Genomic DNA, 21800 nt, shown 5'->3' with positions numbered 1-21800 from the left:
CAAATACACAAGGTGGTCATGTCAAAATTCTCAATCACATGCAATTCTTTCTCTTTAAAACAGACACATTATATCAAGAAACACCCTCTCATTATCTCTAAATCATGTTTAAATACATTAATATTGAGAAAACTACTTTCAAAACATAAAAAATGCCTTTTAACTCTTTCCCGACAAGATCATAAACTTTAGTTCATCACAAGAGAGGGGTTTCATAATTGGTGCTCTCAAAACAATCTTCAAATTCATACATATACATATAGATGTAAATCAATTTAAAGGGGAAAGGCCTAAAGGCCAAAACAATAATATTATCAAAACATCCAAAATGCGAAATTTAAAGAATAAGTTCCAAAACTCCTTTAAAATTCATGCTTGATAATCTTTAAATCATATTAGGAGATTCAACAAGCCTATGTAGTTTTTTAAGATGAACCCCACGTACCTTAGACTATAATAGTTGAAAGATGGAACCTAGATCTTGATAGATGGAACCCGGATCTTGACCCTTTTCTTGGAGTCTTGAACTTAAAAGATCTTGATTCTTGATCTTGAGGGAAATGATTTAGGGTTTTAATTTGAGAGGAAAAATGGAATTATGGAGTATATTCTGCTTTTGGGGTGTGAATCTTATGTTATGGACAGACCTTAGGTGAGGTAAAGATTCAAATTGTCCTTAAAAAAGCGAAAACAGAACCTGAAAATTAGGTGAGTGTGACGGAGCGTGCGTCGCACGCTAATCGCGTGCAGCTACTGCCTCTCTCACGAAAATAACTGTAACTTTTCGTTCGGGTATCGAATTTTGGCGAAATTGATATCGTTGGAAAGTTACTTCGAAGAACTTTCATTTGATATATAGTAGGCCCTCTAATTCGATATATACAAGGAGTTATGGTCGATGGAAGTTGACCCAAGTTTAAATGTCCATTGAAACTTAATCGCTAGAAATGTTTTCAACTCATCTTAGAGTTAGGGGATTTTTGTGACCTCAATTCATATTCAAAGGTATTCCCACACTAAAAGATTGATAACCACACATATATTAACAAGGAATTATCTAGTTTGGATCTATACGCGTAGAAACGACGGTCTAAATTCTAGCCTGAAAGTACAGGATGCTACAGACTGACGGGACATAAAATGTCTATAGGCCATACTTGAGCGAGCCAGTATCATTTTCCCTTTAGATAACTCTACTGTGGTACGACTATTATTGTAAGGAAATAATTTTGATAAAACTTGCTATATTCTTCCTTCGCACTATACAGTCTAAATTATTTGTATATTAAACATGTAAACTTAAATAGTTCTTTATGCTCCGATGAATTGAAAATAAAATAAAATTATATCATTCATGACACGAGTCCAAATCATGACTGAGCAAACAAAACATCGGATTAGATATATATGCTCAGTTAGATTAACTCTATGTATTACACCTGCCTTATGGAGTTTACTTGTCCAAGGTCAAACATAAGTAATAGTTTATCAAATTTAGCGTGTACATCTTCCTTCCACATTTACAGTTGGGCATTACACGCAAATTTATTAACATTACCTATATAGTACTCCATATTTTTTTTTATTATCAATATTTATTAATATTATCTGCATCCTTTTAACAAATATATACGTGTCCAAATTCAAACAGAAAAAAGGGAGAAAAAAAACAAAAAGTGACAGAATTTTCTTTTTGTTTTCATCTGACATTTACAACAAACCTAAAAAAGTAAAACACAGTCCACACGAACTGTTTACTATTTATCTGCCCTAAATTTAAATACGCGTCTGCTCTTCCATCCTCACATTAAATTTCAACATTTAATGTGAAAAAATAGCTAAATTTGAATTTTAAAATATGCTACTGTGACTTAGGGAACTGAATTCACTTATGTAAAGTGGAAGCTAGGAACTGAATTCACTTCCTAAATTTACTTATTGAAGTACATTAATTCGAAAGAATGGGTGGTTACAACGGCGATTTATCTAGATCCTTCGCTGAATCTAATTTTAGAGAACTCGATGATGTCTTCTTGCAGGTCAAACCACCACCACCCCTCTTTTTTTTTTTTTTTTTTTTCAATTCTTGGTTAATTTTATTGTGTTATACGTAAAGTTATTGTCATGTGACGTGAAGCTTGTGGGTTAAGTTGTAGAAACAGTCTCTTGTAGAAATGTAGGGTAAGGTTGTGTATCGTAAATTGTTGTTGTTTGGTGTTTTACTTGGACAATATGCATAGCGGGAGTTTTAATACATCATGATCCTCTTTTTTTTTTTTTTTTGAATTGGTGGTTAGTTTTACTATTTTATTAATAAAGTTGGTGTCACGTGACCTAGAGGCAAGGGTTCAAGCTGTGAAATAGTCTCTTGCAGAAATGCAGGGTAATATATTGTTGTGGATGGTCTTTCCTTGGACCCTGTGCACTGTGGGAGCGTTAGTGCATCGGATTTTTATTTTTTTTTGGATTCGTGGTTAGTTTTCCTGTGTTGTTAATAAAGTTGTTGTCATGTGATCTAGAAGTTAACTGTTCAAGCTGTGAAACAGTCTCTTGCATAATGCAGGGTAAGGCTTGTGTTGGATAAATACTTGTGGTTTTGGTCTTTCCTTGGACCCTGTGCGCAATGGGTGCTTTAGTGCTCCGGGATGTGTTTTATTTTAATGTTGATTAGGATGTATATTTCAGACTCAAACAAGAATATGGCTTGGGGAAGTACTGAACATGAGGTTGGATGAGCACATAGACATATCTGATTTGCTTGCAGATGGGGATCTTTTGTAAGTTTTTCCCCCTTTTTCCATTGTCTTTTCTTATGTTCTGTGGTCAGGTAAAAAATGATCACTTTTTTTTTCTTTCTCAATTGAGGTTTTCCAAACGTTTTGCTATTTTATTGTAGAAGAATGAAGTGTATTCCATTGTTAATACTGTTGTGGCTTATTGTTCTACTAGTTCTTGCACCTTGACACTGTTTCATTTTAACAAAGTGAAAAGTGCAAAATGCTCTAAGGTCTGTTGAGTCGTTAAGCGCAAATAAAGCTTGAGCTTTATTGAAAAATGAGAAAAATACAAATATATATGTTTAGTTCAGAACTTATAGTTATAAGCATGAATTACAAATATATAAACAAAGAAATAGAAAAAAAAATTATGATTAAGTGAAATATCAATTGTCTAGTGTCGCCTCTTCATAAGAGGTTCATTGGAAAGGAAAAGTATGTCCTAGAACTTTGATGAAGACACTGAAGTGTGTATCTAGTGAGGAGAAGCGCTCAACACATTTTGAGCCTCGCTGCATTTTCCTTTTCCACTTTTCGGCTTAGTTTGATGTTTGCCTGTATCCACTTTGGTTAGTCAATGCTGTGTTTGATGGGGAAAAGCTTAATTGCAGTTAGTGGGCATAAACTAACAAACACTGAGATTTTGGTGACGTTGTATTCCTTTTGCCCTTACTTTGTTACATTTTCTTGTATTGGGATCAAAACTGAAACTTCTTTCAAGCCTTTTCTTTCTACCAATATATAAATAAAAATCTATTTATTAATTATCGAATTTGGTGTTAAAATCATGTTTGTACACTTGGAAGTGTGTGATATTCTTTATGTTCTATCAAAGACCATCTTTCTATCTATACTAATGGTCAGTCTTCCTTACCTCAAAAGCACAAATGACACGAGGTAAACCTTTAAGCTCTTGAAGTTCTCCTTGTTGAGTTGAAACATTCTCTTGCTTCCTATATCTTCAACAAGACAACAACCAATATTAGGAAAACAACAAGGGGAACATTAGCATTTATTTCTTCATTTTACCCAATGGAGGGGCTCCGATTCCATCATATTGTGTGCCCCTGAAAAATTGAGATTCTATGTGGTGTAGAGAAGTGTTAATCCATGCTTGCTTAATTAACCCTTACACCTGTACTAGCCGTTGCCCCTTGTCTACCAGCCATTGTATTACTTCACCTAAGAATCAATGGTTCTTACTGTATGGGAATTTAGGAACCATCAAAGCTGCAATGATACAGCAAAGATTGGGGATTCACTTCCAAAGTAGTTAAATTGAATACTTTATCCAATCCCTGCCCTATTTTTTGCCCCGTTTCGCTCCAACTTTAAAGCAACTACAGGTACTTAAATCAGGAATTCTCTAAATCTCACATTTATCCTTACACTAACATAGATATCCCAAACAAACTAAAAAACTACTAACAACTCCAGGTCTAATTTTAAGTGCAACAACAATTATCGAATCATGATTCCAGTTTGTTGATATTGCCAATATATATATTTTGCTTTAATTGTGTTAATGTTCTCACTCAAGTCTGCATAAGTTGAAAGAGATTTTATAAGCCTTTCGGAACAACCTCTGTCAATGGATTTTGGTCTACCTACTGCTTTTAACACCTCCAATGACCATCATGTGACAAATATGGATTAATACATTTGAAGACGTACGTAGGATATGACCCAACCATTTCAAACTACTTTCTCTTATTTTGTCCACTTGCACCTTTTGTTGGATGTACATTCTGATCTTTACTTATCTGGGTATAAGATCACTGTATATTCTGAAGAATGTTGCAGTTTACCAGAGGGATATGGCCTTGTATTTTAACATCTGAAAGAGATAACCTTTGTAGGTTTGAAGTCTCCAAAATACTATGGAATATGCTTTTGGCAAAGTGTGGAGAGCTAAGACATATGAAGTACGAACCACTTGGTTCGCGGAGATGCAGTGGAAGATATTTGCCTTATTCTAACGTTGACTCATTTTTAAAGGTAAGTTCTTTTGATTTGGCTCTATTTCAACGGCAAAATAATGATACTGCTAGTTATGAGGAGAAAAACTTTTAGTGAGACCGACAATAATCCCTGATTTTGGCAGATCTGCAAAATACTGGGATTAAATGGTATCGATCTCTTCTCCCCGTCAGATGTTGTTGAGAAAAAGAACATTCGGAAAGTTTGCATTTGCTTAAGGGCACTCTCAAATAAGGCCCGTTCCAAACAATTGAAGGTAAAAATTTTCTTGCAAACACTGTTTGCTTCCCTTTTTTAATCAAGTAACTCTGTTCATTTTCTTCTGAAGAAGTTCTGCTTCATTGGCTGGTTATTATTTTCTCTGGGTTGCTATTAGAACTTTTGTACTTCCTTTACTTACTGCTATAAACCTGTTTGCAACCCTTAGGTTCCTGACTTCGACTCGGTGACCTATACGGTAGCCATGCCAAAAAATATGGTGGGTGGCATTCGAAGGAGCTTGGAGACATCACAGAGCAGCCTTTCAAGTTCTTCTGGTTATTACTCCTATAAAGAAACAAGATCAAAACTTATGGAGGTATGGTTAGATGCACCATTAGTTAGAAATACTACACTCTTTTCTTTCTCCTTATAATAAAAATATTTGTACTCTTATCTTAGAGATGCTAATGTATCCTCATTTATGCTATAGAGAAATAAAATCTCAGAATCTGAAGCAAACTATGATTCTTCATCTGAAGAGTCTGACGAGGCCGAGAGCAAGTTTGTGGGAGAAGAATCTTGTTGCTCATCTATGAATCAACTTGAAGATGATAATGCCACAGATTCAGATGTAGACAATTCTTTTGGCGAATATTCAGCTGTTGGTAAGAATGGAAGAGAGAAAAACAGAACTTCTCGAGGAAACGGAAGGAAATATATTAGAGCCAATGATAGGATACACTTTGATTATAGTGACCTTAATGTGGAAAATGATGCGTCAGTTGTTGGAGATTCTGTGTATGACAACGAAATGGAAGGTAGTTGTATTTCCAACTACTTATCATTCTCAGATTCAATTATTGGTGGAACTGATGGTAGTACGCCTGTCCTGCGGAGAGGTGAAGAAAATATTTTGAACTTTTTTATGGCAATGGAGTCTGATGGACCAAATTCTGGTGAACGGACTTTCCAGAATGGACATCAGCATAAATATTCTGATAATGAAGATGCAGAGGTTTCATCAACCACTAGCATGAGCTCTTTGCTATGTCGGGTGCAGGCTTTGGATTTTGATTATCAATTTGATGCAGATGAATGTTTAACAGAAGAAACATCTGGTTCCTTGCTGGAGAATGAGGCCGATCGGCAGCATAAGGATTCATCTGCAAGTCATAAAGCATGGAATGTTGCAACTAATGAACTCAGTTCTCATGATACTAAAGAACCATCTGTAGGAAAGCCTAAAAGTTCTTACAGTCTCAGTGAGCTCACATATTCCTGTTCAGATGAATTACTATCTGCTTCCACACAGCCTCTTACAGATAAATTTGTTTCATTGCACAGAAATGGCTCAAATTACTTTGATACAGATGAAAGTAAAAATTTGATTCGTCTTGATACTGCAGCATGTAGAAATAATCTTAAGAATGTGTCTTTAGTTGACGGAAGTGAAGGAAGTGATGGTGATCCACAGTATCTGAAATTTGTTTCTGAGGTAGTCAGTAGTACATATGAACCATCCATGACTTTGGATGGTGTTAACATGGATCGGAATTCTATTATTTCTACAAGTTGTTGTGAACATATTGAAAAAGGGCACCCTTGTTCCTGCTCCATCAACAGTTCAGGTGATGCAAGTGAAGTATGTGAACCAACATCTCCAAGAGATGATGTAAGTATTCGTCATTGTGAATTTTCTTGAACTCCCAACTCATTTTCCATCAGAATTTCAAGAATTCACCTTTCAATCACGTTGACATTTTTCCTTTACTTGTTAAATAGGATGACAGAAAGCATAAAGTTTCACATGTGTTGGAACAGAACTCTTCAAAGGGAAGTCAAGAAACAGATGCTAGTGAATTAAAAGACAAACGTCGTAAGAGGCCATTGCTGAAAACAGTTGCTAGTGGCACTGCACTTGTTGGAGTTTTGTATCTGTTGCTGCATTTCAGGTTTGTATTTCACACTCCTTAACTTTCCTCTATTTCATTTGTTTTTCCTTTCCCTCTTTTGGTCACCAATATATCTTGTGCCATTTGCATAACAGCCGTAGAAGGAACAAAGAGGAAAGCAGTGAACCCAACAGCAGACGAACTCAAAGTAAGAAGTTACGCGGCAGAGACTTCTCGTATGGGCATGTACAAAATGGGCGTCGAGTAGATAGTATATATCCTTCTGAGAAACTCAAGTTCAAGAATTAGGTTCTGCATTTTTGAGACTTGTAAGAAGCAGGGCTGTTTTTTCATATGTTAGTTAAGCCCATGTCATTTTATTTTACTGTAGAATAAGCATATGAGGTTAGTTCATACATTAACAGCATATTGAATGGTAAGTTATTTAGGTTTACCTATGCTGTTAAAAGATTATAAAAAAGAAAAGCAAACAGCTACTATTTATTTATTTCTCTTTTTTACTCAATTTTTTACTCAATTTTGAGGGTCCATCCACGTAACTAATTACCCCTAACATACTAGTAGCAGACAACATTACAACAACAACAACAAAAGAAGCCAGTGTAGTTCCGAAAAGGCGTCTGGAGAGGGTAGGGTGTATATAGACTTTACCTCCACCTCGAGGAAGTAGTGGCTGTTTTCGGAAGACCTTGGCTCAACAGACAACATTATCATTACTATTTCTTTTACCAAAATTCATCTTTATTGTCCTGATTAGTACCCTTGTAATAAATATTTTCAATTTAGTATGGAGGGAATGGTGATGATGTTAATTGTTTACATCCTTAATTCCTTGAAGAGTCCTCACACTAAGAAAAAACCAATTCTCCTACTAATTTGGCCATATTTAATCAAGAATTGTGTCTCATAAGTCAATAGTTTTAAATTTATTTGTCTAAACAATTTTTCTACCTTCACAAGGCAGGGGTAAGGTAAGGCTGCATATGCATTACCCTCTCCAAACTTCATTTGCGGAATTACATTGTATGTTGGTGTAATTTCAAACTTAGTATCAAATTCCAGGAAGGAAATACTGGCAACCCCGTTCTTTGTGTCATAAGTTACTACTCTCAGATGATTACAAGTGAGCTAATAACAATTTAAGCAACTCACTAAATGAATAATCCACAATATCTATACATGACTGACTACAATCAGAAAATCCTGCTGGACTATGTTAAAAGGACAACCCGGTGCAATAAATCCACCGCTATGAGCGGGATCGAGGGAAGTGCCGGACCACAAGAGTCTGTTGTAAGCCTTATCTTGCATGTCTGCCAGAGGTTGTTTTCACGGCTTGAACCCGTAACCTCCTGATCCTGTGGAGGCAACTTTACTAGTTCACTTCCCTGCCGGACAATGTTGGGGTTGAGAAATATCCAGAAACATCAGAATTATCACCTTTGGTGACAATATCAATTATGGTTTCCCCAAAAATCCAATAATCTGGCTTACTTAATTCATATACTCTTAATGATGTTTCTCTCTTTATCATTAGATACAACTTTGTTTCTTAGCCGGCTCTCTTAGAAATTACCTATGTTTTTGTTTCCCTATATTAGTTTATCACATTTTTCACCTCTGTTCATAGTATATATAACATGTTCCTCAAAGTAAGTTTAGATCATCCATAAAGCAAACATTTCTCTAGGTGTTAATGATGATACGAAGATCAACAATGACTTGCATTTTTATTTTCTCTGTTGCGTTCTTGTTGAGTTTCCAATTGACAATTGCGCAACGTTCAACCGATTTGCATACTTACCTTGTCCATGTAAATAAGCCAGATGCCCAAGTACCTGCTAACTCGGGTGATCTAGAAAGCTACTATAACTCCTTTTTACCGGATGAGTTTGCCGGAACAGGGGAGCCATCGCGCATTATTCATTCCTATCACCATGTGGCCACTGGCTTTGCAGCCAGATTATCAACTGAGGAGGTAAAAGCAATGGAAAAGAAAGATGGTTTTGTGTCCGCGAGGGTTGAGAAGATTTTAGCTTTGCATACAACGGATACTCCAAACTTTTTGGGGTTGTACCGGAATATGGGGTTTTGGCGAGGATCAAATTATGGTAAGGGAGTGATTATTGGGGTTTTGGACACTGGGATTACTCCGGGACATCCATCTTTTTGTGATGATAACATGTCATCTCCACCGGCAAAATGGAAAGGGAAATGTGAGTTCACAGGAAATGTGACGTGTAACAAGAAGCTCATTGGCGCGAGGAATTTTGTGAGTGGTTCAAGTAATCCACCATTTGATGAGGAAGGTCATGGCACGCATACTTCAAGTACCGCAGCTGGTAACTTTGTCGATGACGCAAATTTGTTTGGCAATGCCAATGGCACAGCAGCCGGTATGGCCCCTCTTGCTCACATTGCCATGTACAAGGTGTGTTCAGATGGTTGTTCAGATGTTGATATATTGGCTGCAATAGATGCTGCAATAGAAGACGGTGTTGACGTGCTATCTCTCTCCCTTGGTGGATATTCCGATCCTTTTTATTATGATAGTATTGCCACTGGGGCTTTTGCTGCAATCCAAAAAGGTATCTTCGTGAGCGCTTCTGCTGGTAATGAGGGTCCATTAAATTCTACATTATCTAATGAGGCCCCTTGGATTCTCACCGTTGGCGCTAGCACCCATGATAGGAAGATAGTGGCAACAGCTATGCTAGGAAATGGAGAACAATATGATGGTGAATCGGCTTTTCAGCCCGCAAATTTTCCTCATAATTTATTGCCCTTGGTATACCCAGGCCGATCCGATGAAGAGGCTGCACTCTGTTCATCAGGATCCCTTAATAACACTGATGTCAAAGGCAAGGTTGTCGTTTGTGACAGAGGTGGCGATGTAGCAAGACTTGAAAAAAGCCAGACAGTAAAGGATGCCGGTGGTGCTGCCATGATTCTTGTCAATCTAGAGATTGACGGAGATGGCACGTTCTCTGATCCTCATGTTCTTCCTGCAGCACACGTGGGTTATACCGCTGGAGAAAAGATCAAAGCCTACATAAACTCAACCTCCACGCCCTTGGCAGGAATCTTTTTTCAAGGCACGAAAATAAACTTTAACAATGCACCAGCTGTATCATCTTTTTCCTCCAGGGGTCCTAACTTGGCAAGTCCAGGCATAGTCAAACCGGACATTATCGGTCCTGGAGTGAACATCCTTGCTGCATGGCCTGTCTCGGTGGAGAACAAAACTGGCACTGATTTGACATTTAACATCATCTCAGGAACCTCAATGTCTTGTCCTCATCTTAGTGGCATTGTTGCATTGCTTAAAAGTGCACACCCTGATTGGTCACCAGCTGCTATTAAATCCGCGATAATGACTACAGCTGATCAACACAATCTTCAAGGACAGCCCATCCTTGATCAAAGGGATCTACCAGCTGATATATTTGCCACTGGTGCCGGTCAAGTAAATCCATCAAAAGCAAATCATCCGGGGCTTATTTATGACATCAAGGTGGAGAACTACATTCAGTATCTATGTGGTCTTGGCTACAGAGAAAAAGATATTGAACTCATTGCGCAACAAACTGTCAAGTGCTCGCAACTAACAAGTATATCTGAGGCAGAACTGAACTATCCTTCTTTCTCCATTATACTTGGCCCCGAGACTCAGAATTATACAAGAACAGTTACAAACGTTGGTGATGCAAGCTCAACTTTCACTGTTAATATCACTCAAATTCAAGGAGTCGATGTAGTTGTTGAGCCCGCCACCCTTGTCTTCACCCAAGTAAACCAGCAGGCAACATATTCAATATCGTTTACCCAATCGGGTATACTCACCGACCGCTTTGTTCAAGGAGCTATATCATGGATCTCTAACAAGTATGTTGTTAGAAGTCCAATATCTGTTAAATTGGAATAAGGGGCTTTACAAAGGGGATATATGCTTTGGAACTGGACTTCTGATCGCCATTTCCCAGACTAGCAATCTTTATGTTTGTTTCTTCCCTTCCCCGGACCCTGCGCAAGCTTTAGTACACCGAGCTGCCATTTCTTTCTGTAATAATAGTAGGTTGCAGTTATTCTGAATAGCTGAAAACTACAAAATTGTTGTAATTTAGTAAGACTTTACTCTATTTGATATGAAATCCTTTGCATTTCAACATTTCCACGTGCAAAGGCAAAAAAAGAAAGTCTTTATGGATAGAGTCCCGTGGAATTAGTCAAGGTGTGTTAAAACTGACCCAGACACCACATTTATCCCAAAAAAAAAAAAAGTTACTTGTGTTAAAACTGACCCAGATACCACATTTATATTAAAAAAAACTGACCCAGACACCACATTTATATTAAAAAAAAAAAGTTACTAGTCTTTAATTGAAGGGGAAAAGCTAGTGTATTGTTACTCTTTCTTAATCATCATCTAATGAATTCTGGTTAAACAAACAATGTATAAAACTTTAAGATTAGCTGTTATATACCACGTAGAATCGTCATACATGTTCATGACTCCCAAGTAGTAATGATATTGGTAAATATTATGATAATAATATTATCTAGAGATGTTAATTGAAGCAAATAATATAGAGTGAAAGGTTACGAGGTTTTGGGTTCGAGCCTTCTGTATTGAGTTGCCTTTAGAAGGGAGCGCTTTAAGCACCATAGTGGGACTTCCTGGCATAAATCTTGATTAGTCGGGTTCTAATATTGATATTGAATACCGGGTGCCGGATGGGAAAAAAAAGATAGTTACAACTAAAATGACTTCCATTGAGAAGAATATTTTTCTACCTTTAGATGAACTTCTTTTTGTTTTAAAAATATCTTTTTTAGGCCACAAGTATAGATATATTTATATTATAAAATCTGAAATGCAATGAATAAAGGAAATGAAATTGATAAAAGGTGATAAATATGAACATCTGCACTACAAAAAAAATGGACATACATTCAAGTAACGAAATAAAATTAATAAAACGTGATAGATTAGAATATCACGTTTCAAATTCTGGATATACATTCAAGTAAGGAAATAAAATTAATAAAAGGCGACAGATGAAAATATTTACATTACAAAATCTGAATATACATTCAACTATATTTGAAAAATTAATAAAAGGCGATAGATCTCACGGACTGCCAGCAAAATGTATTAATAGAAAAACTTTAAGCTTAGTGTACTCACAAAACTTTCACCTTTTATGGGTGTACATAAGTTGATACTTAAACAATCATAAAATTAAACAAGTAAACACATACGTCGTATATAGCAAATCGTGCGAGATGCACGCGTCCTATATGACAAATTAATTTGGGCTAGATTTCAAAATAAATTTTGATGGACTGAAAAGAACTGAGCTAATAAATGTGTGGGTCAATAATCAATACAAACTTAAACGAATTGGACTTATTATGATTTCATGGACTAATTTTATCACTTCTATTTATCATCTTGCAGACTTGGAAAAATTTTCAAGAGCCATAAGAGCATTTTGGCACAGACTATGCGCAAATTCATTCAACTAAAGAAATAAAATTATTGAAGGAGACAAGTGTGACAAATGAGAACATATATATTGCAGATCTGGAAATCCATTCAACGATAAAGAAATAGAACTATTGATAAAATGTTGTGATAGATATGAACAAATATTTTACAAAATGTGAAAATTCATTCAAGGAAATCAAATTAATAAGAGATGTGAACATATTAGGTAAATTATATCCTATCATCTCTATAAATTTGAAGTTCCTTCAACATTTTGAGTAACATTACAACAAAATGGAGAAAATAATAATTCTTTTTTCTTTTGGTTTTCTATTTCTTTCTCAAACTATGGTTGCTCTGAAATACCCTCCTTGTGAACTAGGTTGTGATTGTGTTGGCAATGTTTGCAAACTAGCAGGAGATACAATTCCATATGAATGGCCAGAGTTGATCGGAGTTGAGATCATGAAAGCTAAGGTCACCGTAGAAACTACCAATCCTAATGTTACTGGTGTCCCTCTAGATAGTAAGTGTATTCGTATCGAAAACATATGTTGCAATCGTGTGTGGCTTTGCCCTGATGACAATGGTCTTATTAAGGAAAAACCAGTAGTTGGGTAATAAACCTTGTTAGGGGTATGAGTCAATAGTTTTTGTTTTGAACAAATGGTACATTTTGTTCTTGTAATAATGTACAGTAATTTTATCTTATAATAAGATTCGTCATCCAACTTTATTTGTTACTCTTTCTTTAACAAACAATTTTTTTTTGGTTAACAAAGATGCATTAAACAAAAGATTCACAAAAGTTATTCCGACACAGATTAGTCGGGATTAAGTATAAAAAACTCGGGGGCATTCCCCTCAACAGAGTTCGGGGTTAGTTTGATTTTTCTAGCAAAATGAGTTCCAACATGTCTGTCATATCCCTTTTTAACCAAAAGGATAAAATTTTAAGTTCGAAAAGGGTTTTTATTATTAAAAGTGACAAAATAAAGATTTGTTTCGAAAATGAATTATTTTTATATTTAAATTCAGAGTCGTCACTTGACATAAACTCGGTGTGTCAAGTCACCTTTGGAAATCCTTTTCAAAACTGTTTTGACTCTTTTAAAAACTAGTTTGCGAATAGAGATTTCGGTTAAGAAATTCTGTTGACCGAGGGGAAGGTGTTAGGCACCCCTCGATCCCGTGATTCGATCACGGTCGCTTTGTAGAGTATATCGGCTAGTATGACATATAAAATGTATAAACCACACAAAACACACAAGAAGAAAACAACAAACCACACAAAATTTAAAAATCAAAGTAATGTCCAATCCGAATTATATAGTCCCAAAAATTGAAAATGCGAAAATATAAATCCTATTCTAAACTAGTCCAAGACTAAACTCCACCCGACGTTTCGGATCTTGATCACGAACCTCCTTCGAGTACAAATTCCTCGGGGCATTCTCCGGATGAAATAATACAGATACCTCGGAGCATTCCCTGACAAAATAGTACAATTAATCCAAGTACGACAAGACAATTCATTCAACACACATTTTTAACATTCACCAATCCATAATTCTTATATTTGCCTACTCGAGCCTATCGTTTGTCTACCCAACTCGACCTATCATGGCATTATCACATTCAACGATATCAATAAATCAAAATAATAACGCTTCCTTCTTAATAATTTTCAATTTTCATCTCACTTATTCCCAATCACATGATTAATCAATGTTGATATGAAATCAAACAATCAAAGTCACAACAACGATGATTAAAATTTGCAAACACACTATCAAAATATATCATCAACACGTAATCATAACATCAAGACCGAATCAAGATAAATAAGAGAAATAGAGTTAAAAGAATTAGACCTCAATGCTTTTTCAAATGTCGAATTACACGATCGAAATGGAGCTTTGGAAATCTAGAACCTCGAACGTGACCTCGAATATCAAAACCTTCGCCACAATCTCGACCCCAAACACTGTTTTCCCAAAAATGCCGATTCCAAAAATAAAACAAAAACGAACCTAAATTTGCTTGAGAACCCAAAACTCGAACAAAGCTTCATCGAAACAGTAACGACAACAGCGGACTTTTGGTCGCTGATTTGCCACGTTTTTTGGAGAGTAGAGCTAGTTTTGATTGTTAGAGGGATTTTTCGATGAGGGAATGGAGTTTTTCGGCGAATTCTCATCGGAAAAACCAAACTTCCCGATCTGTTTTCCTCAATTTCGATCACCATCTCCCAGTTTTCTCTCCGATCACTCCTCTTTTCTCAGTTTTCTCTCTCCATCTCTATCTCTTGAATCTTCAGTTTCTACTCCCTTCTTCGATTGTGTGTGTTCTTTTACCCGTGGTGTGTCTAATTATTTGCTGAGAGTGTGTTAATGGAGTCTCTATGGTGTGTGTGTGTAGCTATGTATGGCGGTTTGTATATGAATTGTGTGTGCTATCTATTTTTGTGAGGATCCTTCTGTGAGAATATGTATATCCCTTTTATGTGATGCTGGTGTGTGCGTATATGGTATTTATGTCGATCTCTGGAATGATGAGAAAGTTCTGTATATGTGTGAGTGTGTGTATATTTTTCTCTGTATGTGTATATTGGTGTCTGTATGTATATTGGTGAGGTGAGTGTGAATTCTCTGTGTGTGTGTGGAATTTTGAGGGTGAGAGAGAAAAAAATGTGATGTAGGGTGGGGTACACATGAGTAGGGGGTATGTGGGGTAGGGGGTGGGGTGGTGATGTGGGTTGTCAAAATTTGATTGAGGTTAATTTTGTTGTCAAAAAAATATTGGGATTTAGGTTTGTTAGGGATTTGTTATTTTGTCTTCTAGTGGAAAATTATCACGATTGAGGATATGTGGTAAGACGGGGTAAAAATGGTAAAAAATAATTTGGAGAGAGATAAAATTATATGTCTACATTATGCCTCTTTATGGGTGTAAACACAAAGTATTTTCAGACAAAAAAGTAGACAACGAGATAGAATTTTGTCCCGATTATTATTCAAAAAAAGGAAGGAGAGCAACCGGGTTTTGATTTTGAGCATCCTACCTATCCTAAGTTATGTGGGATTCAAGTCGCAGGTGGTTCCAGGATTGACAACGAGGGACTATACCGAGTTGGAGAGTCGAGAGAGGTCTTGTTGAGGCTCCGGTCCACGGTTCTGTCATTACATCAAAATAAAAATTACAAGTTAAAAAGATAAAAAAAATTACAAAAGTCCTATCTATGCAACTTATTTTGGACTCTTGACTTGAGTTTCTGATGCTTTCAAAATTGACAAAAGATCTGATCTTCTTTGGGTTGAACTTGAGAATAGATTCCTTCTCCATACAAAAATTGATGTTGGAGATGAACTCACAAATTGACCATGTTCTGTCGGTGGTACTTCTGAACCTTGATCCTAAATTTGAAAATTTTCACCCTATTCTTCAGGCGGGCTCCCGACTTACAATTTCTTTATCCTGTTGCTTGACTTTTCATTTCATCACCCTGTTCTCTAGGTGGGCTCCTAACTTGCTATTTTTAATCTTTTGATTTTCAATTTCATCGCCTTGTTCCTCGGACGGGCTCCCGACTTGTAATTTTCTCATTTTATTGACTTTCAATTGCTTTACCTTGTTGCTCAACTTTCAATCTCTTAACCTTGTCGCTTGACTTTTAATTTCATCACCCTGTTCTTTAGGCAGGATCCCGACTTGCAATTTCTTCATCCTATTCTTCGGGCGGGCTCTCGAGTTGCAATTCATCACCCTATCCTTCGGGCGGGCTCCCGAGTTGTAATATCTTCACTCTTTCTCTGGGCGAGCTCCCGGCTTGCAATTTCATCACCCTGTTCTTCAGGTGGGCTCCTGAATTGCAATTTCTTCACTCTGTTCTCCAGGCGAGCTCCTCATGTGCAATTTCATTACCCTATTTTTTGGGCGGGCTCCTAACTTATAATTTCCTCACTCTATTCTCTAGGCGAGCTCCCGACTTTCAATTTCATCACCCTATTCTTCGGGTGGGCTCCCTGTAAGACCCCACAAAAATTCTCGTTGTTTACATCCTTTAAAGCATGCCAAAAGAGGTCCCAGACTTAGAAAATTTTAGCCAAGTGTTGGGACTTAGTCTTTTCCAAAGCCTTCAAACTTTGAGGATTTTATTTACGGCTTTCCTGACCTCGAAAAGTTATTTTTTTAGTTGATTTATGATCGGAAAGGTCGATAGTACATCTCGGATGAGTTTCAGAATTTTTGGACTAGCGTAAGGGTGAGTTTGGACGTTCAAAACAGTGATGACTCGCGATAAGCCCGCGGTACAAGATTTATTCCCGTTTCTGAAAGTTGCGACAACGAGATTTATTCCCATTTCTGGAAGTCGCAACAACGAGATTTATTCCCGTTTCTAGAAGTCGCAACACGAGACTTATTCCCGTTTCTAGAAGTCATGGCATGACATTTATTCTCGTTTTTGGGAGTCGTGATGCGAGATTTTTTCCCATTTCTGGGAGTCGTGCCACGATGGTCAGTTAAAAGAGAGGCCAAGGGGTAGTATAGTCATTTTCTCCATCCTTATTCATCTATAAACACGAAATTCAGCCCTAATTCACCAAAATATATTCACTTTCTCTCAAACTCTCTAAAGAACAAGCCTTAGGGTTTTCCATTCAAGATTCAAATCTCAAGAATTTTACCTTCAATCTTCTCAAAATCAAACATAAAGGTATGTTAAATGTTCTTTCATGGATCCTTACCTTCCATAGAGCCCAAGAATCCCTTTTAAAAATACAAGTTTGGATTTTTCATGAATTCTATGTGTGAATTTGATTGTATCCATGTTCATGATGTTGTTTAAGTTTTAATCCATGATTAATAGTAGATTCCATGAAATTGAATAGCATGTATGTTGAATTGAGTAATCCCCATGTTACAAATCCATGAATTTGCAAGATGGGGCATTGTAATTGTCATGATTATGTGTTATTCATGATTTAGATTATAAGTTTCCAAGAATTCATCCTACTATGAGATGAATTACATGATATTCATGATAAACCCTTCAATTTGCGAGATGATTGATGTAGCTATGTTAATCCTAGGTGTTTATGATTTAATGAACCAAGTATGCTTCTTATGTGTTTGATAAATTATCTATGAGAATGAAATAGTGTCTTTATAGCATGCTAACATGTATTCCCCATTCATGTACAAGTTTATGCATTACAAGTGTTTGATGAAATGCCTCTATGAAAGAATTATGACCAAGTAACCATTGTTTGTTATTCAAGATAATGCTTTGCGTTACTTTTCCTGCTATCGAGTCCTGGGGGTATTTAATACCCAACAACTTAGTTGTTTATCTAGAGCCAGTGTCAGTTACGAATAGTATCGGTCATGTCATGATTAGTCTTCCTTTCAGTTAGTTACAGAACTCAGTAGAACTCAGTTAGTCACAGAACTTAGAAAAAACTCAGTAAATCTCAGTATTAGCCCAGTCCAGTTCAGTATACTCAGTCAGTGTTATTCAGTTGGGAGTAGGAACTAGCACCGAGCGAGTGTAGAGGTGACGACTTCTCCCGTTAGGTAGGCAGAGTTGTTATTAGCAGTCTCACACTGCAGACCTATGTAGCCAGTGTAGGATGTGAGGATTCACTCGTCAGATTAAGGCTTGGTTACCTCCTAGGGGTCACCTGTCAGATTAGGCTTGACTTTCTGTTCAGGGTCACCCGTTAGATAGGCTTGACCACAACAGTTGTCTTTACTCGTGGCACGGTACTGACACCCTTCCAACTGGGGTTACAGGTTGGACCCCACTCAGTTTACTCAGAGGCATGTTGGTTAAGTGAGAACTCCCACAGTTTCAGTTTCAGTCTCAATCTTTGGAATAAAACTCAGTTCAATTATATGGAATCAGGACTGTCAAATATAGTCACTCAGTTATCAGTAATTAAGATTATCAGTATATTTAGTTATCAGTTATCAGATCTAGTTCCAGTATACTCAGTTACAGTATGCTCAGTATGTTCAGTAGTTATAGATCCTCCATGTATGCTAATCCTGCTCTTGCATATCATTCAGTTAGTTATTGTTCATGCATATAAACCCATGCATTCAGCCTTACCTCACTTAGCATACCAGTACATTCCCACGTACTAATCGCATACCCGTTTCTTGTGCTATGATGTTTCTTATGATAGGTTCGTACGCTCAGGTTCCTAATCGTGTTTAGACAGATTCAACCCACAGGAGTAGATTTAGCAGTGAGTCATCATCGTTCGAGGATATTATAGAAATTCATATTTTTAGTAGATATAGTAGTTCAGTAGTCGAGTTATTTAGGGGCTTGTCCCATCAACTCCACTTTCAGACAGATTCAGTTTGAGGCTTTTCAGACTAGATTTTCACACAGTATTTCAGATTTAGATGTTATATTTTATTGTCAGTATTTCAGATTTTGAACCTTATGGCATTTCAGCCTTTCATTTTGCATTTAATTCAACATCATTGTTCAGTGCTCACAGCAGATAGCAGTCAAGGGTTATCTTGTGGTTTCTCAAAATTATAAGCATCGTGTAGCGTTCGAGGTGCAGACTCGGGGCGTTACACTCTCGAGTTGCAATTTCATCACCCTATTCTTTGGGCGGGCTCCCGAGTTGTAATTTCTTTACTCTGTTCTCTGGGAGAGCTCCTGACTTACAATTTCATCACCCTGTTTTTCAGGGATGGCTCCTGACTTACAATTTCCTTACTCTGCTCTCTGGGCGAGATGCCGACTTGCAGTTTCATCATCCTATTCTTCGGGAGGGATCCTGACTTATAATTTCATCACTTTATTCTCCGAGCGAGCTTTCGACTTTTAATTTCATCACCTTGTTCTTCAGGCAGACTCCTGACTTGGAATTTCCTCACTCTATTCTCTGGCGAGCTTCCGACTTGCAATTTCATCACTCTATTCGAGCTCCTGACTTTCAATTTTATCACTCTATTTTTTAGGCGGGCTCCTAACTTGCAATTTCCTCACCTGTTCTCCAAGCGGGCTCCTGAAGTTAGAATCAAAACTAGAAACAAAATTATTCCAAACAAATATTATGATAAAGAAAGATTCCATATTTCAGAAAAACAAAGTCTTATTTTCTAGAAGGGTCCTAAAGTAAAGTGTCATATAACATGAATTACTTTTAATTTTTGCCCCAGTTTTCATCAAAAGCTTTTGCGGGTGTCAAACCCAATCACAACTACTTGCAATAGTACATAATGCAAAGGTGAATCAAGATCCTGATCAACAAATGCCCCTTTTGAGGGTAAAATTAAATAACTGAGACCAACAAGTACCTCTCTTAAGAATGCAAGTGAAAGGTTCTTGCTAAAAGTGCATCTTTTAGAATTAACGGTTAAAATTAGGAAGTGCACCTCTTATCTGTGAGACATGAAAGACCCAAATATATGTCTCTTAGGGCTACAAGATGATGAGTTTTTCCATAATTTTGATTACCAAACCTGTACGAAAACACTGCTCTTTCATTTGCAGAAACGAGGAATTACACCTCTGGACATTTGCGCTTTGAAGCCTTTGATTTGAAGGTAGCAAGAAAACTTGAGAGTTTAAAACAGAGTGGCTGGCTTGTGGCTTTGGATTTTGAGGAGATTTCTCTTGCCCTCGTCATATATAATCTTGCTTCTAACCATTAGCATGTGTCATTGACTTGCTGCATCATTAATTGGAACTCAGATTATTAAGAGTGATTCTGAAACGAAACACAGTATCTCCGCTTTGACATGCTCCTCAGATAAACCCTTTGAACATTGGTATTTCCATGAGTTCCCAGACTAGTTTGTTGACAAAACTTTCTGCATGCCCTATTTCAGCTCATAATGATGTCTCTTTCATATATTGGCCCTTTTTCTTGCTTTGTGCAATTGAAGAAGTCAGTAGCCAGTTTTGAAATCTTTTCTCACTTATTTTGACATGGATTTGAATCAAAAACACAAGAAAAATGACAATGATTTTTTTTATAACCGACTCAAGAAAAATAAAATAAAAATAATAAAAAGAAAGAAAAGACAATAAATGTCCTCATTTGAAATAAAGAAACGAAAAATTTATCTAAAAATGACAGTCAATTCTAATGATTATACCATGTACTTTGGATTAAGTTGGATAATCTTCCCATCCAAACTTTCTACCAATTGTTCTTGAGTTAATGGCCTTGAAACTGAGTTACTTTCTTGGACCAATTACATTTGGAGACCTCATTCAGCTAGTGACACCTTGAAGGGTTTTTGCCAACAAGACTCTCTTATTTTTATTTATCTCAACTCACAGTCGTCTTACAGTGCCCGTAAGGATTTTCATTGATAAGACTCTCTCATTTTTATCTCTCTCAACTTACAATCGTCTTACGGCGGCCGTGAGGGTTTTCTCCAATAAGACTCATTTTTATTTCTCTCATGATTCCATTAGCTGAGGAAGACGAGTGGTTCCCAAAATATTTCATCATGTCCATTGCATACTTATCCTTAACATTCTTAAAGATTGATCTTAAGGTCTTTATTTAGTTGTAACTTGGCTTTTGGATAAGGTTGAGGAAGAAAGGATGGCATGAGGCCCAAACGACACTTGAAGTGGGGTAGGACTTACAACTTTTAGAATCGACTCAAACAATAGAAATTAACTCATGCCCCAGTTTCTTTGACTTGGTAACTCTAAATTGTTTATTTGGATGGACAGATCCCGAAGTAGGGCAGCCTACGTATCTCACCCCCGAGAGAGGAGAATCAGGTCACAGGTAATTTCGACAACTTATTTTGCTTGATTTTGATTTTTTTCTTTTGTTGACTCTTTTTCTCTTTGGAACCTTTTCTGACTTTATTTTTTTTGACATTCTTCTCTTTTTCTTTATTTTTTTTTTTGACACTCTTCTCTTTTCTTTCTTTTTAAACATATTTTTTCTTTTTCTTCTTTTTTTTTTGAAATTTTTCTGACGCTATTATTTTGCTTGATACTTTTCTTTTGAGCTTTGCTAACTCTATCTTAATTTCAGAAGAGGGGTATGAAAAAAAATAGAACTAAAGCTCAAATAGGGTAAACAAAGGATGACACAATGTTTGGATAACAGAATGAAACGCCTTTGTCATATCAATCCTAAAAATGCAAGTATATATCATGCAGTATGAAGTGAAAGATGAAGATCATTTGTGACATCTTTACAACATTAACTCTAACTGAGCCTGTACGTCACTACTTCTTCTGTGCTTGTCCAGCATACAACTCCACATTTGTTGCACATCCCTCACATCGAATGATCCATGCTTTCGTGGAGCTGATTATCTTTCTATTTCTCTTGATATAGGGATCACGTGTCCACTATTTAACCTAAATGATCTATTTTTTTCAATTGATGACCAAGTTATTCTTGTAATTCTCAAAATAATATCCTTAATTTT

The 21800-nt window shown here is 36.6% G+C and overlaps 2 protein-coding genes across 2 annotated transcripts; both read left to right on the top strand.

Moving 5' to 3' along the window:
- The first annotated feature begins 1734 nt into the window (after positions 1–1734).
- Positions 1735–7376, top strand: LOC107867073 (protein OPAQUE10). The gene is made up of 8 exons (XM_016713189.2): positions 1735–2039; positions 2686–2777; positions 4637–4775; positions 4882–5013; positions 5185–5334; positions 5449–6630; positions 6741–6910; positions 7006–7376. The coding sequence occupies exons 1-8, from the start codon at positions 1962–1964 to the stop codon at positions 7157–7159; spliced, it is 2097 nt and encodes a 698-aa protein (XP_016568675.1). The 5' UTR covers positions 1735–1961; the 3' UTR covers positions 7160–7376.
- A 1147-nt stretch (positions 7377–8523) lies between these two features.
- LOC107867084 (subtilisin-like protease) lies at positions 8524–11022 on the top strand. Its single transcript, XM_016713201.2, has one exon. The coding sequence runs from the start codon at positions 8568–8570 to the stop codon at positions 10794–10796; it is 2229 nt and encodes a 742-aa protein (XP_016568687.1). The 5' UTR covers positions 8524–8567; the 3' UTR covers positions 10797–11022.
- The last annotated feature ends 10778 nt before the right edge of the window (positions 11023–21800 follow it).

The sequence above is a fragment of the Capsicum annuum genome, chromosome 1 (assembly GCF_002878395.1).
Source record: "Capsicum annuum cultivar UCD-10X-F1 chromosome 1, UCD10Xv1.1, whole genome shotgun sequence".
NCBI lineage: Eukaryota > Viridiplantae > Streptophyta > Magnoliopsida > Solanales > Solanaceae > Capsicum > Capsicum annuum.
The sequence above is the reverse complement of the archived record's forward strand: the minus strand, read 5'-3'. Positions and strand labels throughout refer to the sequence as shown.

Coding starts and splice junctions, on each gene's coding strand:
- LOC107867073 (XM_016713189.2), top strand. CDS start 1,962: ATGGGTGGTTACAACGGCGATTTATCTAGATCCTTCGCTGAATCTAAT. Junction 6,631..6,740: donor CAACATCTCCAAGAGATGAT/GTAAGTATTCGT, acceptor CTTGTTAAATAG/GATGACAGAAAGCATAAAGT. Junction 6,911..7,005: donor TATCTGTTGCTGCATTTCAG/GTTTGTATTTCA, acceptor TTTGCATAACAG/CCGTAGAAGGAACAAAGAGG.
- LOC107867084 (XM_016713201.2), top strand. CDS start 8,568: ATGATGATACGAAGATCAACAATGACTTGCATTTTTATTTTCTCTGTT.